Source organism: Salvelinus fontinalis, chromosome 2 (genome assembly GCF_029448725.1).
Source record: "Salvelinus fontinalis isolate EN_2023a chromosome 2, ASM2944872v1, whole genome shotgun sequence".
In the NCBI taxonomy this organism is placed as follows: domain Eukaryota; kingdom Metazoa; phylum Chordata; class Actinopteri; order Salmoniformes; family Salmonidae; genus Salvelinus; species Salvelinus fontinalis.
The window spans coordinates 77,965,060-77,987,997 of NC_074666.1; the positions used below are offsets into that span (position 1 = coordinate 77,965,060).

General features: G+C 42.1%; 1 protein-coding gene across 3 annotated transcripts in view; it reads left to right on the plus strand.

Annotated features, from left to right (window-relative positions):
• The window catches only part of LOC129827477 (tetraspanin-11-like), a 35,269-nt gene extending 12,832 nt beyond the window's left edge, over positions 1-22,437 (plus strand). For 2 of the 3 annotated variants that reach the window (XM_055888382.1, XM_055888373.1), the window contains exons 4-9: positions 7,655-7,729; positions 8,790-8,894; positions 9,408-9,566; positions 12,165-12,251; positions 17,480-17,602; positions 20,084-22,437. In XM_055888382.1, the coding sequence (XP_055744357.1) occupies positions 7,655-7,729; positions 8,790-8,894; positions 9,408-9,566; positions 12,165-12,251; positions 17,480-17,557 (504 nt within the window). In that variant the 3' untranslated portion in view covers positions 17,558-17,602; positions 20,084-22,437. The remainder of the gene's footprint in view (positions 1-7,654; positions 7,730-8,789; positions 8,895-9,407; positions 9,567-12,164; positions 12,252-17,479; positions 17,603-20,083) is intronic. The other variant, XM_055888390.1, reaches the window with a different exon arrangement.
• The last annotated feature ends 501 nt before the right edge of the window (positions 22,438-22,938 follow it).

The window sequence follows — 22,938 nt, forward strand, 5'->3', positions numbered from 1 at the left end:
GTTCCATCTGGCGCATTTTTAACTCCATCTGCCGCTGTTCTCGCCTTTCCTCTTTTTCTGCCTCAATTTTACACATCTCCAACTGGAGAGTTTCTCGCCTAATTTGGGCTCTCTCTTCCGCCTCCAGTTGGAACTGTATTGACCGGACATCCCTCCTGGTATCACCGGTTGACTGTGGGGAGAGTGGATCAAAACGTGGCAATGTGGCTGGAGCTTTAGCCTCACCCTCAGACACCACTGGGCTTAGAGGAGCAGCAACATCCCCTACAGGGGTAGTAGGCTCAGGTAGCGGAAATACAAGCACCTGTTCTTCCAACAAAACATTCAACACTAATTGTTTAACCTCCGCTTTAACTACATTCTGTGGAATCAATACTGAATAATGGTCAGCCAAGGTCACTAAATCCACTCTACGACACCTATCAAAAACCTCCCACGAAGGGTTATCCAAAAAGGACTTCAAATCAAAAGTAGCCATCTTGAACTACCACACAAGAGTCAACAAAAATAGCAAACACTAATGCTACTTCAGCTACAGCGCACAACACTGAACTATACCACTACAACAATTTGCATAAGCGGTATGGGTGTCAATAAAGACAAAGATCCCGGACGAGCCCCCACTTATGTTACGAATCCCTCTGGCCCGACAGTCTAGGGGGGATGGTAATGGGACCCGTAACACAACTCATGCAAATTATTATAGTGACAACGTAACAGTGAGAACAAAAATAACCACAGACAACTAAATTACTACCGTCAAACACTCAAGGTTTATTTAAAAACACACGGTAATGGGGGGAGCAGGAAAAAGGGGCTGAGCGGGACCCAAGGAATGAAAGAATACCAATTCAAAAACACCCCTAAGCTAAACTAGCCTAATTCACAAACAGCTAACTAACTAACCAAAAATACAGGGGGTGGTCCGCCCAGTTCTAACTAGTGTTTTTAACAATATTTAACTACGGGTAGTGTAGCCCAAGGGCGACTTGTCTGGTTACCCCCTTTTCCCACCATTAAACAAACACTCAAACACCATAACCAAAACAATACTCACAGGTGGGGACAAAGTGACATGTAGATGCAAAACACACAAGCGATCTACAGACAGAAGGCATTTACAAAAGAGATTGAGCTCTGGAGAAAACAACTGACAGGGGTTTTAAACCAAGGGAAAGGGACTGTGATTGGGTAGGGGAAAGGAGCAGATGTCTTCCGATTAGCGACTGATTGATGACTGATTGGGGAATGATTATTGTCACCTGTGAGTAGGGGAGAAGGAGAGAAAAGAAATACACACAGGATACACACAGAACATTTGTATCCGTAACAATAAATATATATATTGATTGCAATTATTCCCGAACGAGTGAGTGTTCGTGTGCAAAGGATTAGAATTTCAATTATTATAATTATCAACTGTGTAGTGTCTTTTGTCTTTCGCGCCCTTCTCAGTCCCTTTGTCTACCAAGCCGCCATACCGGTTTAGCCCACTAGGGCACATCCCTATAATGTCCTTGTAACCATATCTACTTTGTTTGTTTGTTATGCATTTCTGTGATTATTTAGTTAGTAAATACATGATTAAGACAATTGATGTATGGATGATTCATAGTGAAGGCTGGGTTTGTGCAGATAACCAACAACTTACGATGTTTGGAATGAGACTAACGTGAGGTAAAGAATGATTCATTAATTAGAAGACTAATTGCTCAGATATTAAAATATCTGAAAAGTTATATTGGAAAAATTATAACTTTGTAATCTGAAAATGTTCCTTGGTGCCCTGACTTCCTAGTTAATTACACTTACATGATTATTTTAATCATGTAATAATAATTACAGTGAATTGATTTGATGAAATAACAGTCTCAATTTAATGATGCCAAAGACACGACAGTAGCTTGCAAGGTTAAGAGGGAATGGCTGCTTTAACTCTGTTATAGACTATGGTCTCCTAAATGAAGGCTCCCCTGAAGCTCTGTGTGTGTGTGTGTGTGTGTGTGTGTGTGTGTGTGTGTGTGTGTGTGTGTGTGTGTGTGTGTGTGTGTGTGTGTGTGTGTGTGTGTGTGTGTGTGTGTGTGTGTGTGTGTGTGTGTGTGTGTGTGATAAACAATGGTTTTGGCATAGCTTTGTTTTTCCTCACCTCCACACGTCACATCAGCGCCAGGCTGGGAATGAGCATCTGTCTCCCGGTGATGGCCTTGAGCACCACGCTGCACGCCAAACGCTTTGTGTCCCGCCTCTACGACAGGTGTGCCTAATTAGCCCTGGTGTGTGTGTGTGTATGTGTGGGAATGTGTGTTTGTTGCTTCATTTCGTTTTTGGATGATTAATTGTGTGTGTATTTAGTGTTTGTGTGTGTTTGTGTGTGTGTGTGTGTGTGAATGTGCATGAATGTGCGTGTGTGTGTAGCTCTCTAAAAAGCTCAACCACCAGTCTTGTTAGTCCATTGTTGCTTTGTGTGTGTGTGTGTGTGTGTGCGTGCGTGTGTGTGCGTGCGTGTGTGTGTGGTGTGTGTGTGTGTGTGGGCGTGTGGTTGTGTGTGTGGTTGTGTGTGTGTGTGGTTGTGTGCGTGGACGAAACATACTCACCATTTACATACTCTGCTGTTAAATCCAAACAGTGTTATGTCACAATGATACAGAAGAAGATTTTACACAGCAGATAATGGTTGGTTGGAACCGCCTACCCCCCAACCACCCCCATTTCTCATTGATAAAATACACAATCTTCCAGACTAATTGGCTAATAAGGTGCTAATTAGGCCACTGAGACTTGTGTGATGTCCTCTCTTCTCCAGTAGCATGCTAATGATGGTTTCATTTTAACAAAGTGTTTTTCTATTCATGTTGCATTCTGTGGTAACGATGTCTATGAAACATCCACAGTAGATTCATTTATAGCACTTTAGTTATATCACCCCGTAACATAGACTTTATAAGCATTGCTCCTTTTAGGAATGTGTTGGATGGACATTGGTGGTACAATGCATAATAACACTTGATTCATTCATAATGGCTGATGATCCATATGAGTGAATATAAATGTATGTATGCCTCCAGTGCATCATATAGAACTCATTATTGAAAGGCAGTTTAAATCCCATGAGTTATTAGTATTATTATTCATTATCCAGAAGTGACTCAAAGAAAGTCTTACCTGTATTTTGTCTCCCGTGAAGCCTGGGTTTCAGCTGTATATCAACATAATCATACAATAGCTAATCCTTGGATCAAAGTTTATGATTCTGTCAATATTGCTGTTGTTTTCTGGTGTTATTGTTGCTCCACTGAACTAAGTACTGAATGCACTGGTTTGGAGATGTTATGTTTTTTCACTGAGTACTAGTTTAGAGGTGTTGCAGGGTTTTTTACTATTAGTTTAGAGGTGTTGCAGGGTTTTTTACTTTTAGTTTAGAGGTGTTGCAGGGTTTTTTACTTTTAGTTTAGAGGTGTTGCAGGGTTTTTTACTATTAGTTTGGAGGTGTTGCAGGGTTTTTTACTTTTAGTTTAGAGGTGTTGCAGGGTTTTTTACTATTAGTTTGGAGGTGTTGCAGGGTTTTTTACTTTTAGTTTCGAGGTGTTGCAGGGTTTTTTACTATTAGTTTAGAGGTGTTGCAGGGTTTTTTACTATTAGTTTAGAGGTGTTGCAGGGTTTTTTACTATTAGTTTAGAGGTGTTGCAGGGTTTTTTACTTTTAGTTTAGAGGTGTTGCAGGGTTTTTTACTATTAGTTTGGAGGTGTTGCAGGGTTTTTTACTTTTAGTTTAGAGGTGTTGCAGGGTTTTTTACTATTAGTTTGGAGGTGTTGCAGGGTTTTTTACTTTTAGTTTCGAGGTGTTGCAGGGTTTTTTACTTTTAGTTTCGAGGTGTTGCAGGGTTTTTTACTATTAGTTTCGAGGTGTTGCAGGGTTTTTTACTATTAGTTTAGAGGTGTTGCAGGGTTTTTTACTATTAGTTTGGAGGTGTTGCACGTTTTTTGACTTTTAGTTTAGAGGTGTTGCAGGGTTTTTTACTATTAGTTTGGAGGTGTTGCAGGGTTTTTTACTTTTAGTTTAGAGGTGTTGCAGGGTTTTTTACTTTTAGTTTAGAGGTGTTGCAGGGTTTTTTACTATTAGTTTGGAGGTGTTGCAGGGTTTTTTACTTTTAGTTTAGAGGTGTTGCAGGGTTTTTTACTATTAGGTTAGAGGTGATGTAGGGTTTTTTACTATTAGTTTGGAGGTGTTGCAGGGTTTTTTACTATTAGGTTAAAGGTGATGTAGGGTTTTTTACTATTAGTTTAGAGGTGTTGCAGGGTTTTTTACTATTAGTTTGGAGGTGTTGCAGGGTTTTTTACTATTAGTTTAGAGGTGTTGCAGGGTTTTTTACTATTAGTTTAGAGGTGTTGCAGGGTTTTTTACTATTAGTTTAGAGGTGTTGCAGGGTTTTTTACTTTTAGTTTGGAGGTGTTGCAGGGTTTTTTACTATTAGTTTAGAGGTGTTGCAGGGTTTTTTACTATTAGTTTAGAGGTGTTTCAGCTTTTTTTTTACTGAGTACTGGTTTGGAGGTGTTGCAGGGTTTTTTACTATTAGTTTGGAGGTGTTGCAGGGTTTTTTACTATTAGTTTAGAGGTGTTGCAGGGTTTTTTACTATTAGTTTAGAGGTGTTGCAGGTTTTTTTTACTATTAGTTTAGAGGTGTTGCAGGTTTTTTTTACTATTAGTTTAGAGGTGTTGCAGGTTTTTTTTACTATTAGTTTAGAGGTGTTGCAGGGTTTTTTACTGAGGACTGGTGTGGAGGTGTTGCAGGGTTTTTTTACTGAGGACTGGTTTAGAGGTGTTGCAGTTTTTTTTTACTGAGGACTGGTTTGGAGGTGTTGCAGTTTTTTTTTACTGAGGACTGGTGTGGAGGTGTTGCAGGTTTTTTTTACTGAGGACTGGTTTGGAGGTGTTGCAGTTTTTTTTTACTGAGGACTGGTTTGGAGGTGTTGCAGGTTTTTTTTACTGAGGACTGGTTTCGAGGTGTTGCGGGATTTTTTACTGAGTACTGGTTTGGAGGTGTTGCAGGTTTTTTTTACTGAGGACTGGTTTAGAGGTGTTGCAGGGTTTTTTACTCAGGACTGGTTTGGAGGTGTTGCAGGTTTTTTTTTTTACTGAGTACTGGTTTGGAGGTGTTGCAGGTTTTTTTTACTGAGGACTGGTTTAGAGGTGTTGCAGGTTTTTTTTACTCAGGACTGGTTTGGAGGTGTTGCAGGGTTTTTTACTGAGGACTGGTGTGGAGGTGTTGCGTTTTTTTTTACTGAGGACTGGTGTGGAGGTGTTGCAGTTTTTTTTACTGAGGACTGGTTTGGAGATGTTGCAGGTTTTTTTTACTGAGGACTGGTGTGGAGGTGTTGCAGGTTTTTTTACTGAGGACTGGTGTGGAGGTGTTGCAGTTTTTTTTTACTGAGGACTGGTTTGGAGATGTTGCAGGTTTTTTTTACTGAGGACTGGTGTGGAGGTGTTGCAATTCTTTTTTACTGAGGACTGGTTTGGAGATGTTGCAGGGTTTTTTACTATTAGTTTAGAGGTGTTGCAGGGTTTTTTACTTTTAGTTTAGAGGTGTTGCAGGGTTTTTTACTATTAGGTTAGAGGTGATGTAGGGTTTTTTACTATTAGTTTGGAGGTGTTGCAGGGTTTTTTACTATTAGTTTAGAGGTGTTGCAGGGTTTTTTACTATTAGTTTGGAGGTGTTGCAGGGTTTTTTACTATTAGTTTAGAGGTGTTGCAGGGTTTTTTACTTTTAGTTTGGAGGTGTTGCAGGGTTTTTTACTATTAGTTTAGAGGTGTTGCAGGGTTTTTTACTATTAGTTTAGAGGTGTTTCAGCTTTTTTTTTACTGAGTACTGGTTTGGAGGTGTTGCAGGGTTTTTTACTATTAGTTTGGAGGTGTTGCAGGGTTTTTTACTATTAGTTTAGAGGTGTTGCAGGGTTTTTTACTATTAGTTTAGAGGTGTTGCAGGTTTTTTTTACTATTAGTTTAGAGGTGTTGCAGGTTTTTTTTACTATTAGTTTAGAGGTGTTGCAGTTTTTTTTTACTGAGGACTGGTTTGGAGGTGTTGCAGTTTTTTTTTCCTGAGGACTGGTGTGGAGGTGTTGCAGGGTTTTTTTACTGAGGACTGGTTTGGAGGTGTTGCAGTTTTTTTTTACTGAGGACTGGTTTGGAGGTGTTGCAGGTTTTTTTTACTGAGGACTGGTTTCGAGGTGTTGCGGGATTTTTTACTGAGTACTGGTTTGGAGGTGTTGCAGGTTTTTTTTACTGAGGACTGGTTTAGAGGTGTTGCAGGGTTTTTTACTCAGGACTGGTTTGGAGGTGTTGCAGGTTTTTTTTTTACTGAGTACTGGTTTGGAGGTGTTGCAGGTTTTTTTTACTGAGGACTGGTTTAGAGGTGTTGCAGGTTTTTTTTACTCAGGACTGGTTTGGAGGTGTTGCAGGGTTTTTTACTGAGGACTGGTGTGGAGGTGTTGCGTTTTTTTTTACTGAGGACTGGTGTGGAGGTGTTGCAGTTTTTTTTACTGAGGACTGGTTTGGAGATGTTGCAGGTTTTTTTTACTGAGGACTGGTGTGGAGGTGTTGCAGGTTTTTTTACTGAGGACTGGTGTGGAGGTGTTGCAATTTTTTTTTACTGAGGACTGGTTTGGAGATGTTGCAGGGTTTTTTTACTGAGGACTGGTGTGGAGGTGTTGCAATTTTTTTTTACTGAGGACTGGTTTGGAGATGTTGCAGGGTTTTTTACTGAGGACTGGTGTGGAGGTGTTGCAGGGTTTTTTACTGAGGACTGGTTTGGAGATGTTGCAGGGTTTTTTACTGAGGACTGGTGTGGAGGTGTTGCAGGGTTTTTTACTGAGGACTGGTGTGGAGATGTTGCAGGGTTTTTTACTGAGGACTGGTGTGGAGGTGTTGCAGGGTTTTTTACTGAGGACTGGTGTGGAGATGTTGCAGGGTTTTTTACTGAGGACTGGTGTGGAGGTGTTGCAGGGTTTTTTACTGAGGACTGGTGTGAAGGTGTTGCGGGGTTTGTGGTGTTCTGTTCATTGTTGTTCCCTCAGGAGATAGAGGCGTTTATGTCTCTCTTAGTTTTCAGTACCTTTAGCTGTCTGCGGCGGAAATCAAAACCTCTCTCTCGCTTTTCTTTCTCTCTCTCTCTCTCTCTCTCTCTCTCTCTCTCTCTCTCTCTCTCTCTCTCTCTCTCTCTCTCTCTCTCAAATATTCAATGTATCCCCCTCCCTCTACACTCTGTTCGCGCCCTATTCCCCCCTCTCTTTCTCTGCTACGAGGAATATGACAGACATCTCACACCCCTAATTCATTTCTCCTCATTCTGCACAGTCTGTCATATTCCTCTCTATTCCTCTGGTCTTTTTTCACTCTCTCTGTCAGCTTTGGGAATGCGGGTGCGTGACAATACAAAGACACTTGATGGAATGTTTTATATCTGCATTGTCACAATAACTGAGTGACTTTTGGTAGGAGTGTAAGAGTGAGTGTTGGTAAAGATGTTAAGTGAGACTGTTCTAAAGAGAGACATGCAGTTAATGCTGCATTTTGTCTTATATTCAAGAGAGAGTTTTGCCTGTAAGTGTTGAACTGAACTGTGTTAAGACTGATATCTCTCTCTGTCTCTCTGTTTCTCCAGTATTTCTGCTGTCTGTTATTGATCTTTCTCATAGAGCTGGTGGCAGGAGTCCTGGCCTACGTGTATTACCAGAGGGTGAGTGACTACTTCTCCATCTTCATCTTTTATCCTCTTGTGTAACCATCCCTCCCTTCCTCCCTCTCCCCCCTGTATTTGTTTTCTTTTTAAATACTGATCTATTCATTGAGTCTGGAGTCCAGTTCTGGGACTATCTCCATTGCATTTGAGTAGCCATGTGTGTGTGTGTGCATGCTTACCTGGTGTGTGTATGATACCTGTGTAAAGACCATGTATCTGGAGCCCTGATCTCCAGACAGAGCTCAACCCTGAGCCCTGATCTCCAGACTGACCTCAACCCTGAGCCCTGATCTCCAGACAGAGCTCAACCCTGAACCCTGATCTCCAGACAGAGCTCAACCCTGAGCCCTGATCTCCAGACAGAGCTCAACCCTGAGCCCTGATCTCCAGACAGAGCTCAACCCTGAACCCTGATCTCCAGACAGAGCTCAACCCTGAGCCCTGATCTCCAGACTGACCTCAACCGTGAACCTTGATCTTCAGACAGACCTCAACCCTGAACCCTGATCTCCAGACAGACCTCAACACTGAGCACTGATCTCCAGATTGACCTCAACCTTGAACTCTGATCTCCAGACAGACCTCAACCCTGAACCCTGATCTCCAGACAGACCTCAACCCTGAACCCTGATCTCCAGACTGACCTCAACCCTGAACCCTGATCTCCAGACAGACCTCAACCCTGAACCCTGATCTCCAGACAGACCTCAACCCTGAACCCTGATCTCCAGACTGACCTCAACCCTGAACCCTAAGATCATCCTAATCTCACACATCTGTCTGTCTTTCAGTATAATCAGAAATGAATGGTTGACTCAATATTCTGGTGAGGAGAGATCTTATTCACTGGAGTTGAGTTTCAGATAAATCTGAACATAAAGTCTCACACAAGCAAGGCAACCCCACTTTGCTCTCCTCTTTCACGCTAACTGAGGTCTCTCTCTCTCCCTCTCTCTCTCTCTCTCTCTCTCTCTCTCTCTCTCTCTCTCTCTCTCTCTCTCTCTCTCTCTCTCTCTCTCCCTCCCTCCCTCCCTCCCTCCCTCCCTCCCTCCCCTAGCTCAGTGAGGAGCTGAAGCAGCACCTGAATGAGACCATGACAGAGAACTACGCCCAGCCAGGGAAAGAGGCCATCACCCTGGCCGTGGACAGACTACAGCAGGACGTAAGGACTCAATCTCCCATTAGCCTTTGCTTCGTTTTTCTTGAAGGGACAGGAGCGCCAGTGGTAAAGCTGTTTCACATTAGTTATGGTACATAGTTGTTACACTCAACTGTTAAAGCTTCTGTGGGACACACACACACACACACACACACACACACACACACACACACACACACACACACACACACACACACACACACACACACACACACACACACACACACACACACACACACACACACACACATCCCTGTTCACCTTGAAGCATGTGAGGTTCAATGTTAATCATATGCGAGGTCACGTCCACTATATGGGTACAGTATGATGCAAGATGTCAATGCAGTCTGTAATACGTAGTTATGACTACTTGGTTTACAAATGTTTTTTGTGATGTGATTTTCTGCCTCTTCATTATTTTGTTGATTGATTTGAATTAGATGTGATGGTTTTCAGACATCAACTAAGTATAGCTAATGATAAACACAATTCCACTCTTCTCCTTCTATTGGTCAGTTCAAGTGCTGTGGCAGCAACAACTCGTTTGATTGGCTGCATAGTGTGTACATGACCTCGGCTGTGTCGGAGGGCAGGGTGGTCCCGGACAGCTGCTGTAAGACCATCACCTCCCTCTGTGGACGCAGAGACCACCCCTCCAACATCTACAAGACTGAGGTGGGTGGGACCATTGGAAAAGCAGCATTCAACAGCAAATATGTGCCAAATGTGTTACAGCAGACTTTAGGGTGTCATAACTGGACTTCTCCACAGTAAATATGTGTTACAGCAGACTTTAGGGTGTCATAACTGGACTTCTCCACAGTAAATATGTGTTACAGCAGACTTTAGGGTGTCATAACTGGACTTCTCCACAGTAAATATGTGTTACAGCAGACTTTAGGGTGTCATAACTGGACTTCTCCACAGTAAATATGTGTTACAGCAGACTTTAGGGTGTCATAACTGGACTTCTCCACAGTAAATATGTGTTACAGCAGACTTTAGGGTGTCATAACTGGACTTCTCCACAGTAAATATGTGTTACAGCAGACTTTAGGGTGTCATAACTGGACTTCTCCACAGTGAAAATGTGTTACAGCAGACTTTAGGGTGTCATAACTGGACTTCTCCACAGTAAATATATGTTATGTTGTCATTCTATTTCATAGCGATGACAGCAGAGCCCAGCACTGTCAGTGGAATGGAACGGTCCATCATGATTTCAGATCTAACCATTTGTTCATATTTAATGGATCAATACAATTCAAGTTGGATCCTAAAATATTCCTTCAAATAAATATTTCAAAAAATATAAATGGATCTCGACATGGAACAATTGATCAATATTTCAGGACCAGAAGGTTGTATTGAGCATCACATGATTTCTGAAATGGGGACAGGCAGATGATATGTCCCTCAGAGCTACACTGTCTCCTTTCTTATTCTGTCTATGAATCTGAAACAGTCAAATACTCTGGTTTGGAAAGTCACTTTTGCCAACAACTCTTCTCTACTTGACAGGCTTTCTTATCAGTAAGGGCTGATAGCGTAAGCGCTCTGAGAATATTTAATACAATATTTGAGATGCTCCTTTCGCTTTTATCTGTGACAAGCAGGAGAAGTCTGTGCTTGTTTCTCTCTTCCACACACACACACACACACACACACACACACACACACACACACACACACACACACACACACACACACACACACACACACACACACACACACACACACACACACACACACACACACACGCACGCACACACACACACACACACACACACACACACACACACACACACGTCTCGCTCCTTGGTTCCCGCTATCGTCACTCCACTTGTCAGTGTTACTGCAGTTCAGAGGAGTGAAACTTTGATAAAATCTCTTTATAATTAAACAAAGTTTATATGGGTGGAACTGCAATATTTACTGTGCATTTAGGGAGTCAGCTGTGGTTGACAGCTCTCCACACAGTCGGAAAACACTTGGGTTGAAAATGTGCTCGTCAATGAGTTTTCACTTCCACAGGAAGCTGAGATGTTTTTGAAAATGTCCTCAGAACTGTGACTCACAACATGGCTTGAAACAACCTACTCAGTCAAAGCTCTTTGCTAAAACAGTATGACACGGAGGTGACTGCAAATGGATGTTTACGTGCACTTCATCCAGCCATGGCTCCTCAATACCCCCTCTACCCACATCTGAGTGACGTGTGTGTGTCTGTGTGTGTGTCTGTGTGTGTGTCTGTGTGTGTGTGTGTGTGTGTGTGTGTGTGTGTGTGTGTGTGTGTGTGTGTGTGTGTGTGTGTGTGTGTGTGTGTGTGCGTGTGCGCGCGTGGTCAGAGAAAGAGCCTCCTGAGAGAGGCCTAATGCATCCCACTGTTCTCTCTACTTCTCTCAGTCTGCCTGTTAGCAGTTGATGTTACTCTTCAATAACACAGACCCCAAAGCAAATCAGGGAAATCAGACAAATAGGTTTATTCAAAAAGGAAAAATCATAGATGTTATGCTGAGAGGTAGATGTTCATTATTCCCTGTCCTCAGTGATTCTTTCCACAGAACAAAGGGACAGGATGTAATTTATAACCCAACCCTAGCCTGGGGTTGACCAATTAGAATTCCTTGCAAATAAACTGGGCCAATGGCCAAATAACAAGTCTCCTATTTCAGGCTCAATGTATTGACAAATTCCTCCCATGTCTCTGACCATTGATCATTAATTCCCTATTACAGAAAAAAACACTATTTCCATTCATCGTTAATTCCCTCTTGACCTTTAGTCCTCTGCGTTGTGTATTATCTTAAAATATTCTTACACTGCCCAAGCCCTATATCTTTGTTCTCTGCAGTGTAACTCTGTACCACACACACACACACACACGCACGCACGCACGCACGCACGCACGCACACACACACACACACACACACACACACACACACACACACACACACACACACAATTGCCGCAGCAATTTGGAGACAGACATATAAAGAGCTGGAGAGGGTAGGGTTGATAAATATACTAAGGTAAATGAAGAGCATAGCCCAATTTCAATTCTCCTTCTTCACCCCCCTCAAGGATTTAAAAGCATTGGATTGATCCAAATATGATAGACACTGACTACATCAATCAGGTGTGTCTGTGCATGTATGTGTGTGTGTGTTCATGCCTGTGTGCGTGTGCATCATACATGTACGTGCTTGTGTGTGTGTGTGTGTGTGTGTGTGAAGTGATTTGACCCCTGACCTGTAACCTTTGTCCCACAGGGTGGCTGCATCACCAAGCTGGAGCAGTTCCTGGCTGACCACCTGCTGATCATTGGAGCTGTGGGGATAGGAGTGGCCTGTCTACAGGTCGGTCTCCCAACACTGACCAGCGGCTTTATTAAGAGGAAATGATGAGGTCTTATTATATTTCAGTACTGTGGTAGCACCTCACTACAGACACAAGCTATCACTATCAGACTATCACAAACTATCATTTTTGGGGGGATTTGGGGTATCACCGATGTCATGGATATCAATATAATGTAGTGATAATAGTGGATATCATCTGCTACTATGGAAATTGGTAGCCTTACTGTTGAAATGTTTTCAATACTAGCTAGTATCTAGATGGATAGGTGGGGACAAGCGAAATAGAGATTGTGAACAGAAAGGGAGAGAGAAGGCAAGGTAAACTTTGCTAGTTCCTCTTAGTAGAGTAACGGGTTAAGAGATGAGACGATTGCTTAAGAAAATATAGATATATTTTTTAATCAGTCTCAAAATATATCCACATGATAAAAGGCTTTCCAATTTTTTTTACAAATAAACATCAACGTGGCCATAATCTTCCTAGTACCTCAAAGATGCACCCAGTAACTCCTATTACCGGTCAGACAACCTTTCAATGCACTCTATTAACCCCCCCCCCCCCCCCCCTATATCCTCTCAGCTGTAATCTGATTCCATTCACATTCTGGGATTTGATTTGCTGTGGCCTCAGATGGACCAAGCTCGTAGCCCAGTCCACTCACAGCCCCTGTCTTCCCGTATACGGCTTCAAAATGGCAGATTTTGTCATTGATAAGTGCCTGAATTGGAACGAAGTGACTGTACAGTAACATGCTATACCTGACTTCAGAGCTCAGGGCTTCACAGCTCTGTATGGGTTTTGACTGACAGCCATTAACTTGAGCACTGCTCGCGACAAGAAGATACCGCCGTCCCTCCCGCTAATTGGGCTACGTTAGCACATTTGTTGTTGTCTGAGTGAGGGAAATGCTGGAAATCGAGAGGAGTCGATGTGTTCTGAAAGATGAAACGTTGAGGATTATAATAAATACAGCTTTAATGTCATACAAGAAAACCGCACACCTGTGAGTCCAAATGTGCACTTCATATTTCCATATTTGAAGCTCATGTCGTTTACAGTATCAACGTTTCTGATCGATATAAACCTAACCCTTCTCAGCAGTATCGTAACGTTTCTGATCGATATAACCCTAACCCTTCTCAGCAGTATCGTAACGTTTCTGATCGATATAACCCTAACCCTTCTCAGCAGTATCGAAAAGTTTCTGATTGATATAACCCTAACCCTTCTCAGCAGTATCGTAACGTTTCTGATCGATATAACCCTAACCCTTCTCAGCAGTATCGTAACGTTTCTGATCGATATAACCCTAACCCTTCTCAGCAGTATCGTAACGTTTCTGATCGATATAACCCTAACCCTTCTCAGCAGTATCGAAAAGTTTCTGATTGATATAACCCTAACCCTTCTCAGCAGTATCGTAACGTTTCTGATTGATATAACCCTAACCCTTCTCAGCAGTATCGTAACGTTTCTGATCGATATAACCCTAACCCTTCTCAGCAGTATCGTAACGTTTCTGATCGATATAACCCTAACCCTTCTCAGCAGTATCGTAACGTTTCTGATCGATATAACCCTAACCCTTCTCAGCAGTATCGTAAGGTTTCTGATCGATATAACCCTAACCCTTCTCAGCAGTATCGTAACGTTTCTGATCGATATAACCCTAACCCTTCTCAGCAGTATCGTAAAGTTTCTGATCGATATAACCCTAACCCTTCTCAGCAGTATCGTAATGTTTCTGATCAATATAACCCTAACCCTTCTCAGCAGTATCGTAACGTTTCTGATCGATATAACCCTAACCCTTCTCAGCAGTATCGTAACGTTTCTGATCAATATAACCCTAACCCTTCTCAGCAGTATCGTAACGTTTCTGATCGATATAACCCTAACCCTTCTCAGCAGTATCGTAACGTTTCTGATCGATATAACCCTAACCCTTCTCAGCAGTATCGTAACGTTTCTGATCGATATAACCCTAACCCTTCTCAGCAGTATCGTAACGTTTCTGATCGATATAACCCTAACCCTTCTCAGCAGTATCGTAACGTTTCTGATCGATATGACCCTAACCCTTCTCAGCAGTATCGTAACGTTTCTGATCGATATAACCCTAACCCTTCTCAGCAGTATCGTAACGTTTCTGATTGATATAACCCTAACCCTTCTCAGCAGTATCGTAAGGTTTCTGATCGATATGACCCTAACCCTTCTCAGCAGTATCGTAACGTTTCTGATCGATATAACCCTAACCCTTCTCAGCAGTATCGTAACGTTTCTGATTGATATAACCCTAACCCTTCTCAGCAGTATCGTAAAGTTTCTGATCGATATAACCCTAACCCTTCTCAGCAGTATCGTAACGTTTCTGATCAATATAACCCTAACCCTTCTCAGCAGTATCGTAACGTTTCTGATCGATATAACCCTAACCCTTCTCAGCAGTATCGTAACGTTTCTGATCGATATAACCCTAACCCTTCTCAGCAGTATCGTAACGTTTCTGATCGATATAACCCTAACCCTTCTCAGCAGTATCGTAACGTTTCTGATTGATATAACCCTAACCCTTCTCAGCAGTATCAACGTTTCTGATTGATATAACCCTAACCCTTCTCAGCAGTATTGTAACGTTTCTGATCGATATAACCCTAACCCTTCTCAGCAGTATCGTAACGTTTCTGCTCAATATAACCCTAACCCTTCTCAGCAGTATCGTAACGTTTCTGATCGATATAACCCTAACCCTTCTCAGCAGTATCGTAACGTTTCTGATCGATATAACCCTAACCCTTCTCAGCAGTATCGTAAAGTTTCTGATTGATATAACCCTAACCCTTCTCAGCAGTATCGTAATGTTTCTGATCTATATAACCCTAACCCTTCTCAGCAGTATTGTAACGTTTCTGATCGATATAACCCTAACCCTTCTCAGCAGTATCGTAACGTTTCTGATTGATATAACCCTAACCCTTCTCAGCAGTATCGTAATGTTTCTGATCTATATAACCCTAACCCTTCTCAGCAGTATCGTAACGTTTCTGATCGATATAACCCTAACCCTTCTCAGCAGTATCGTAATGTTTCTGATCGATATAACCCTAACCCTTCTCAGCAGTATCGGAAGAAAAAGGTCCCTCCCCCCAGACCAATGTGTTTTGAAGAGGAAGTGAGGAGATAGGATGTAAAGAATCAAGGAAAGATACATTGAGATGGGGCCATGGACAGGAAACTGTATACCTTTCTCTCCCAGCATGCTTTGTAATAACTCTTGGATGGGGCGGCTGCTCTCCACCATCGATCTGCTCTCTGCAAATTAACTCCACAGGGACTGGACTGGACTCTCCATCCCCCAAAAATGGATCGATCTCCTGAAAATGGTTTACTGTTCAGCCAATGCTGTTCATAGATTGGTGTTTTCGTCAAGCTTGGGATGTGATGCTCGGGTTGAGAGGTTTCTTATTGCAGTCCGGTGATGTTTAGTAGCCAAATCTCAGATTTAGTTTGTGCTCTCTAGCCAACTCTCGTCACGCTGTATCAGTCAGTTATATACAGCACACAATACGGCATCAACACATCTGGGACCAGGCTAGATGTTTTGCAGTCAGGAGCAGGACATCTCCAATCTAACTGTGGTACCACTTCACTCTGTTAATAATTCCAGACCGTGCCATTTCTTTGCTTATTTACAATATTATTGTCGTATTCTCCATACATGATCTTCGTATGGCGAGATAACAAGGCTTAGTTCATTCATTTAGATTTTACGTAACATTTTGATACAGCCTAACTGATGAAACTGCACAGTTTTGATTTGTAAATGTAAGATGAAGTATAGTCTTGCACTTCACGATATATCGTCATTGTCAAATAGCATGGTATTACATTTAATCATATATCAGCCCAACCCTAGCTTAGACCAAACCTGAACATACAGTACTGGCTCCATCTTGGCTACTCCTTCCAACCAACCAGGGCTCTCACTCTTCTGTGTTCCCATAGCTTTTCTCTTGGAATTCCACAGAGGAGTCATGTGATCTATTCACTGTGGAGACTGTCGACATGGGAATTTGGGGTTCCTAAGAAAAACAAAAATGTTTTATTAGCCCCAAAACCCTCCCCCTAGTTGACAAATTATTCCCAAATAATATGCTAACATTTTTCCACACACATATATGAAGCATACATGGGTAAGATAACTACTGTAGCTATGTCCTTAATATGTGTTAGCGGTCCATTGACAAATCACCCATCTTGTCCCTAACTAATTTAGACCAGCATTTGATGTAAATGGGCTCTTCTCTATTGGGCTTGAAGGTCTCTGTCTGATTGTATGTTCGTTGTATGTCAGCAATGTCTCTGTGTGTGCTGTCTCTGTGTCAACTGTTCCTCTCTGTCTTTAATAACTGAAATAGTAATGTCTCTGTCAACTGTTCCTCTCTGTCTTTAATAACTGAAATAGTAATGTCTCTGTCAACTGTTCCTCTCTGTCTTTAATAACTGAAATAGTAATAGTCTCTGTCAACTGTTCCTCTCTGTCTTTAATAACTGAAATAGTAATGTCTCTGTCAACTGTTCTTCTCTGTCTTTAATAACTGAAATAGTAATAGTCTCTGTACCTTTGTTCTTAGTTTGGTTGTAATTACGCGAATCAATTTAGTCTCTATCCTCTTTCAGTGTCCCCCTATACTTTGTCTAATATAGGTCACTAACCCCTCTGTGTGTATGTGTGTGTGTCTCTATGTATGTCTGTGTGTGTTTACGTGTGTGTCTATGTATGTCTGTACGTGTGTGTATGTCTGTGTGTGTATGTCTGTACGTGCGTGTATGTCTGTGTGTGTATGTCTGTACGTGTGTGTATGTCTGTGTGTGTTTACGTGTGTGTCTATGTATGTCTGTACGTGCGTGTATGTCTGTGTGTGTTTACGTGTGTGTCTATGTATGTCTGTACGTGTGTGTATGTCTGTGTGTATGTGTGTGTGTCTCTATGTATGTCTGTACGTGCGTGTATGTCTGTGTGTGTATGTGTGTGTGTCTCTATGTATGTCTGTGCGTGTTTACGTGTGTGTCTATGTATGTCTGTACGTGTGTGTATGTCTGAGTGTGTATGTGTGTGTCTCTATGTATGTCTGTGTGTGTTTACGTGTGTGTCTATGTATGTCTGTACGTGTGTGTCTATGTATGTCTGTGTGTGTATGTCTGTGTGTGACCTCTATAGCTGGCCGGGGCCATGTTGACGGCCTGCTTTATCTACCTGCTGTATAAAGAAGAGGAGGAGGACTTCTCTGCCGTGTGATAGGCTAAGCCTCTGTCTGGTCACACTCAGTGGGGACGGGACAAGGTTGGAGGGCATTGTGGGAAATGTGTTCTGTGTGTGTCTATGTGTTCATTTTTGTGATTGTGTCTTTTGTGTTTTTGTGTAGATATGTGTTGTCTGCATGTTTGTGTGTGTGCGCACTCGTGCGTGTGTGTGTCTGTGTGTGTGCGCGAGTGCGTTCATGCGGGTGTGTGTGTGTGCGCGCGTGCGTGTGCGTGTCTCTGTGTTTATATGTGTGTGTGTGTGTGAAGAAGACAAAGAGACAGTTGATCAGAGATCATGCATGCTATATTGCCTGGCCTATGCTTTATTCTCGGTACCACCGAGCAACACCCACCCCAATAGGGACACCAGGCTGACCTCCACATGCATGTTGACCTTTGACCTTTGCATGGCTGAAAGGGCTTGACAACATTATCCACAATCCAAGGAGGTCATGAGCAAAACAAACAGTTCACTGAAGTGCTCCCACAGACTAGACAATGAGATTAATGTCCACAGATAAACGCGAATGACAGGTGTGCTTGACCAGATTTGAAAGAAACTTGTACAATAAATAGAGGACACTGCTAAATGTATTCTTCATGATTTCTTTCTTCATAGTTTTTTATGATTGCAGCACATTTGATAACTTATTTCTTGTCAGTGTCTTCACCTGCCACATTGAAACTACTTTCTATATATTCCTTGTCATTCCAAATGCTAAACTAACGAGCAGAAAGGAAGTTTAGACCATTCTGTCCTCCATCCTCTGTCTCCTCCTCCCTTCTGTCTCCTCCTCCCTCCTCCATCTCTTCCCCCTCCTCCTTCCTCCCTCCCTCCCTCCTCCCCCCTCCTCCCTCCGGCTGCTCTTCCCTCCTCCTCCCTCCTCCTCCATCCCCTGTCTCCCCGTCCCTCCTCCTCCTCCCTCCTCCGTCTCTTCCTCCTCCGGCTCCCTCCATCTCTCTGTGAGTTGTGAGTGTCATTCTCTACCTCCTCACTCTGTCATCTGAATTCTCAGTGGTGCTGGCAGGGTTAGAGGCATCATAAAACCGCCCTGGGTGCCGAGCCGCAAAGGCCTTCTTTGACGAATCTACTCCCCATGTTGTGACCCCGGTCGATAAAACCCTCAGAGAGGAGAAGACTTGCAGGGGGGCCGTTGATTGAATCTCAGCCCTCCTCTGTTTGTCGTTTGTCATCTGTCACACACACACACACACACACACACACACACACACACACACACACACACACACACACACACACACACACACACACACACACACACACACACACACACACACACACACACACACACGTCCAGCGAATGTGCCTCATCTAAGTCCTAACCTCTCAGCCTTTTCCCTGTGTATTACTGTAACTCTGCTTTTGTCTCACAGATCAATGAGACCTTTCATATCCCCTATCCCTTAATAGTGATGACATGGGATGATCTTGTTAGAAATAAGGACCGGTTTAAGGCTTTTGGCAGAGGGAAAGCACAAGTGTGTGTGTGTGTGTGTGTCAAGGCCTGTTGTATCCTCCCATTTCTTCTCTACCTTAATCTCATCTTTTTGATGTTGGCTCCTTCATCCAAACAAGCGCCAGCTAAAGCTCTCTCAGACCGCCCTGCCGCTAGCTGAAAATTACTTATTTTTCTCAGATCAACCAAAGTACCTACACAGTTCTACTGTTGTATCCCAGCATCGCTTCACTTTTTTATTTTTCCTACACACAAAGTAGTCATAGGATTTTAAAGCAGTCCAACTCACAAGTGGACTTTTGAATGTACTTTATAGAATACTTAAGGAGAAGAAATATCAAGTGTGATGTATAACCTATTAAGTAGTCAACAAAGCAATGTTTAGGGCTTTCTCAAGTTAAGCTGGTCGCAACACTATTACAATATATTTGTGCTCGGTGGGGAGAATTTGGAGTGCACTAGGCAAAATGTTTTGCATCACAAAGCTCCAAAATGCCACACTCCTTGTGTCCATAGACTCCTTTCTAAGTATTTACATATGTTACATTCATATTTTGTCTTTTCTAATTATTTTAAATGCCTCACAGAAAATGACAAAAACATCATAAAACATATTCTTCACTTTGTAAAACATCCATTTCATTGTATCCAATATTTTCCCTCAGTTTAATCATGTGATTTTTTGTAGATGAATTATTAATGGATTATAACACTAAGTTATGGTTTTGAGAACGTTGGCAGGGCTTCAGACAGAAATGTCCTTTGAAAAATGGAAGTTGCTAAATGAATGTTTGTTCACAGATTATCTCTCTCCAACAACAGTCATAGTGGGAGCTTTAACATTCACCACTGGCCACCACAGGCCCAATTACACCACTGCTGCAATAATGGCTGCTCAGCACTCCTGTTCCCATAGTAACCACACACTTCCTCACCCTCTCACCCCTAAATCACTCTCCTCATGCAATCCCACTATGCTACCATGACAACTGACCTTTACCCTTGATTGACCTTCACAACAATTGTGTGTGTGTGTTTTTCAGATCTGTGGGATGGTGTTCACATGCTGCTTACACAGAAGGATTAAGTTGGATCCTTACTGAACCCTACCGTCAAGCCCCCCCAACACCATCCTGCCTCATGGGCCAGGGAGCAATGATGCCTGCTGAACACTCAACCTTGACCTCTAACCCCTCCTAACCTCTGAACCTTACGATCCAACCCTGCCTGGACCCTCCTGGATCCTTCTGCACCCCTCCCTTGGCTTGGATGCATGCACAGCCCCCCCCCCCCCCCCCCCCCCGCTCTCAAAGACAAGGCCAATGAAGAAGAGGTGATTTGGTATTATGGTATTGTTATTTTCTGTAGTAAGCCTACTGCTGTTTATGTAAGGTAGTTCTTACTGTATGTTGTCAATACAGTCAAATCCTTACTGTAGATTTCACAACATTCCACACAACTGGAAGGCAAACCGAAGTGGTTGTGACTGAGAATCAAGTGTACTGTACACACTCTCATGGTGTTGCTGCTTACGAAGGGTTATTCAATTAGTGCTATATCCAGTGTGTCACGGATGTGGACCACAACGTGCCTCTGTCATCGTTTTTATCACGCATTCTTTGATAGCAATGTTACACCAATTTAATGGTTCACCACAAAGGGAATCGCATGGTCATCGATGTTTGATCTACGTCATAAAGAAAACAATCATGTGTTGATTGATATCCACAGAATAATCAAGCAGATATGGGGAAAACCTAAACTTGAAATGAATGAAAATAGCACTAAACGCTGCTAAGAGTAACGTTGCAACATTTCTGTATGTGTTGCCTCCGTAGTTTGACTAACACATCTGGTTCTGTGTTGTATGCTATGCTAAAGGTGTTGATATCGACGAAGTCGCCTTTCTCGCAGTACCATATACACCTACCACTCATCTTTCAATCCCAGGACCAATTGACTTGTTTTACGACCACTTTTATTATGCTGGAGAAACATGTTGTCATTTACCACTGATACAGGGTCAGATCTTTCTCTGTCACGCTACTGGTTAAGATTAGGATTCAGGGGTTATGGTTGACGTCTAGTTGAACGGGAGAGGTTTGAACTGTCATGAGTCTGTCCTCTCCTCTGGTGTGGGTTAGTATCCCCATCCAGTGGTAGATATTGGTATATACTCCTGTGCAGCGCTCCTGTAGTATTCTGTGTAAGGTTGCACAATTTGGAGAACTTTCAATAAATTCCCTGGTTTTACAGAAATCCTGTTTGGGGGATTCCGGATTTCCTGCTTATTCCCTCCTGATTCCAGGATTCCTGCAACCGAGATTTCAGGAAAACCAGGAAATTTGTTGAACGTTGCCGAAATTTCACAACCCTATTTCTGTCTGATTGGTTGTGGAGCAGCCAGGCAGCCTTGCATCGACTACTGCTTTTAAAGACTAACTACATTCCTCTGAAGGCAGGAGATATATTTACATTTTGTTGTTTTCTAAGACTTAGAAAATGTCTGACACATTTCCACGAGAGGACACTTTCAAAGAGAGCATTCATTGGCTTGACTATTGTCAGGGACACATTCAAATAGTATTGGTTGCCCATTACCAAGATAGGACATTGGTCTTTGTTTTTTAGGAGTACTGGTAATTCAGCTGACAAATTCCAGATGATACAATGACAACAATCCTTTGTCAAAGTTCTATGGATGTTTTGCTGTTATTCCAAGAGATGAAGACACGTATACAGATGGTATTTTTTCTAATCCTCCCAGTGACCAACAGAAAGCTCTTCTTGTTGTTCATGTATTTTTCTAATCGAAATGGGTCAAAATATGATATAACATTATAGTATGTATAATATAAAATATATAATAAAACATATTCGATATGATCTGGGCTCTTTCTATACTGTAGACTGTAGTAATCAAAGTATGCCTTTGTCTGTTTAACAAAAATGTCATAATAGCTTTTGAAGTTATGTTGATGGTAGTCTTTAACCGGATAAACTTTATTTGTGTTTCCTACATCATTCAATGGTTTGGTATTAGACATCATAAAATGTTAATATTCATACTTTGAGATATGAAGAAGGTTATGTTATGACCATGTTTGAAAGAAGTGCATATGGATGGACACATTCATCTTCAGCGACATGTAGTCTATCTTTTAAGAGCTGCAAGGTAAACAAATCTGTCAATGTGCCCTTGAGCAAGGCACTTAACCCTAATAGCTCCTGTAAGTCTCTCTGGATAAGAGCGTCTGCTAAATGACTAAAATGTAAATGTTTGTAAAAGCTGATGTGACAATGGTATTGGGATGCACTGTATGACTTGTTCTATACAATATGATTACATAAAGGGTTTCTAAACTTTACTCAATAAATATAATACTATATTACTGAATATATGACTATTTATTAATGTTGTGGTTGGGTTGAATCCTCTAGTTGTGGAGGATATAGTGTATGTTAAGGTGATATGTTGTCACTAGGTGGAGACTAAGCTGTGCCCCTAACAAGCATTGGAAGGTAATCATCCCAGGAGGGTTTGTCTTCCTCAGTTCCTGTATGGATTCATCACTTAGTTAGAAAATGTTCATGTTTATTACCACTTCCGTTAACCTGTGGGTAGGTTATTTTTCACAGGACAAAAAGTACATCCTTCAAATCCAAACTTAAAAGCCATGATCATTGAATGATCATGGCCATGATCTTTGTTCTATTCACCTATTCTCCTAAACTCGTACAACCATAGCTCAGAGGTAATCAGTCTGGTAATACAAGGCTACTGTTCTCCATCAATCTTACAGTATTGATGCTTCACTATGCTTGCTGACTGCATTTGCACTTAGGCCAACTAAATTCCCTCAACTCAATACACCATCATGTACACATACAATAGTGC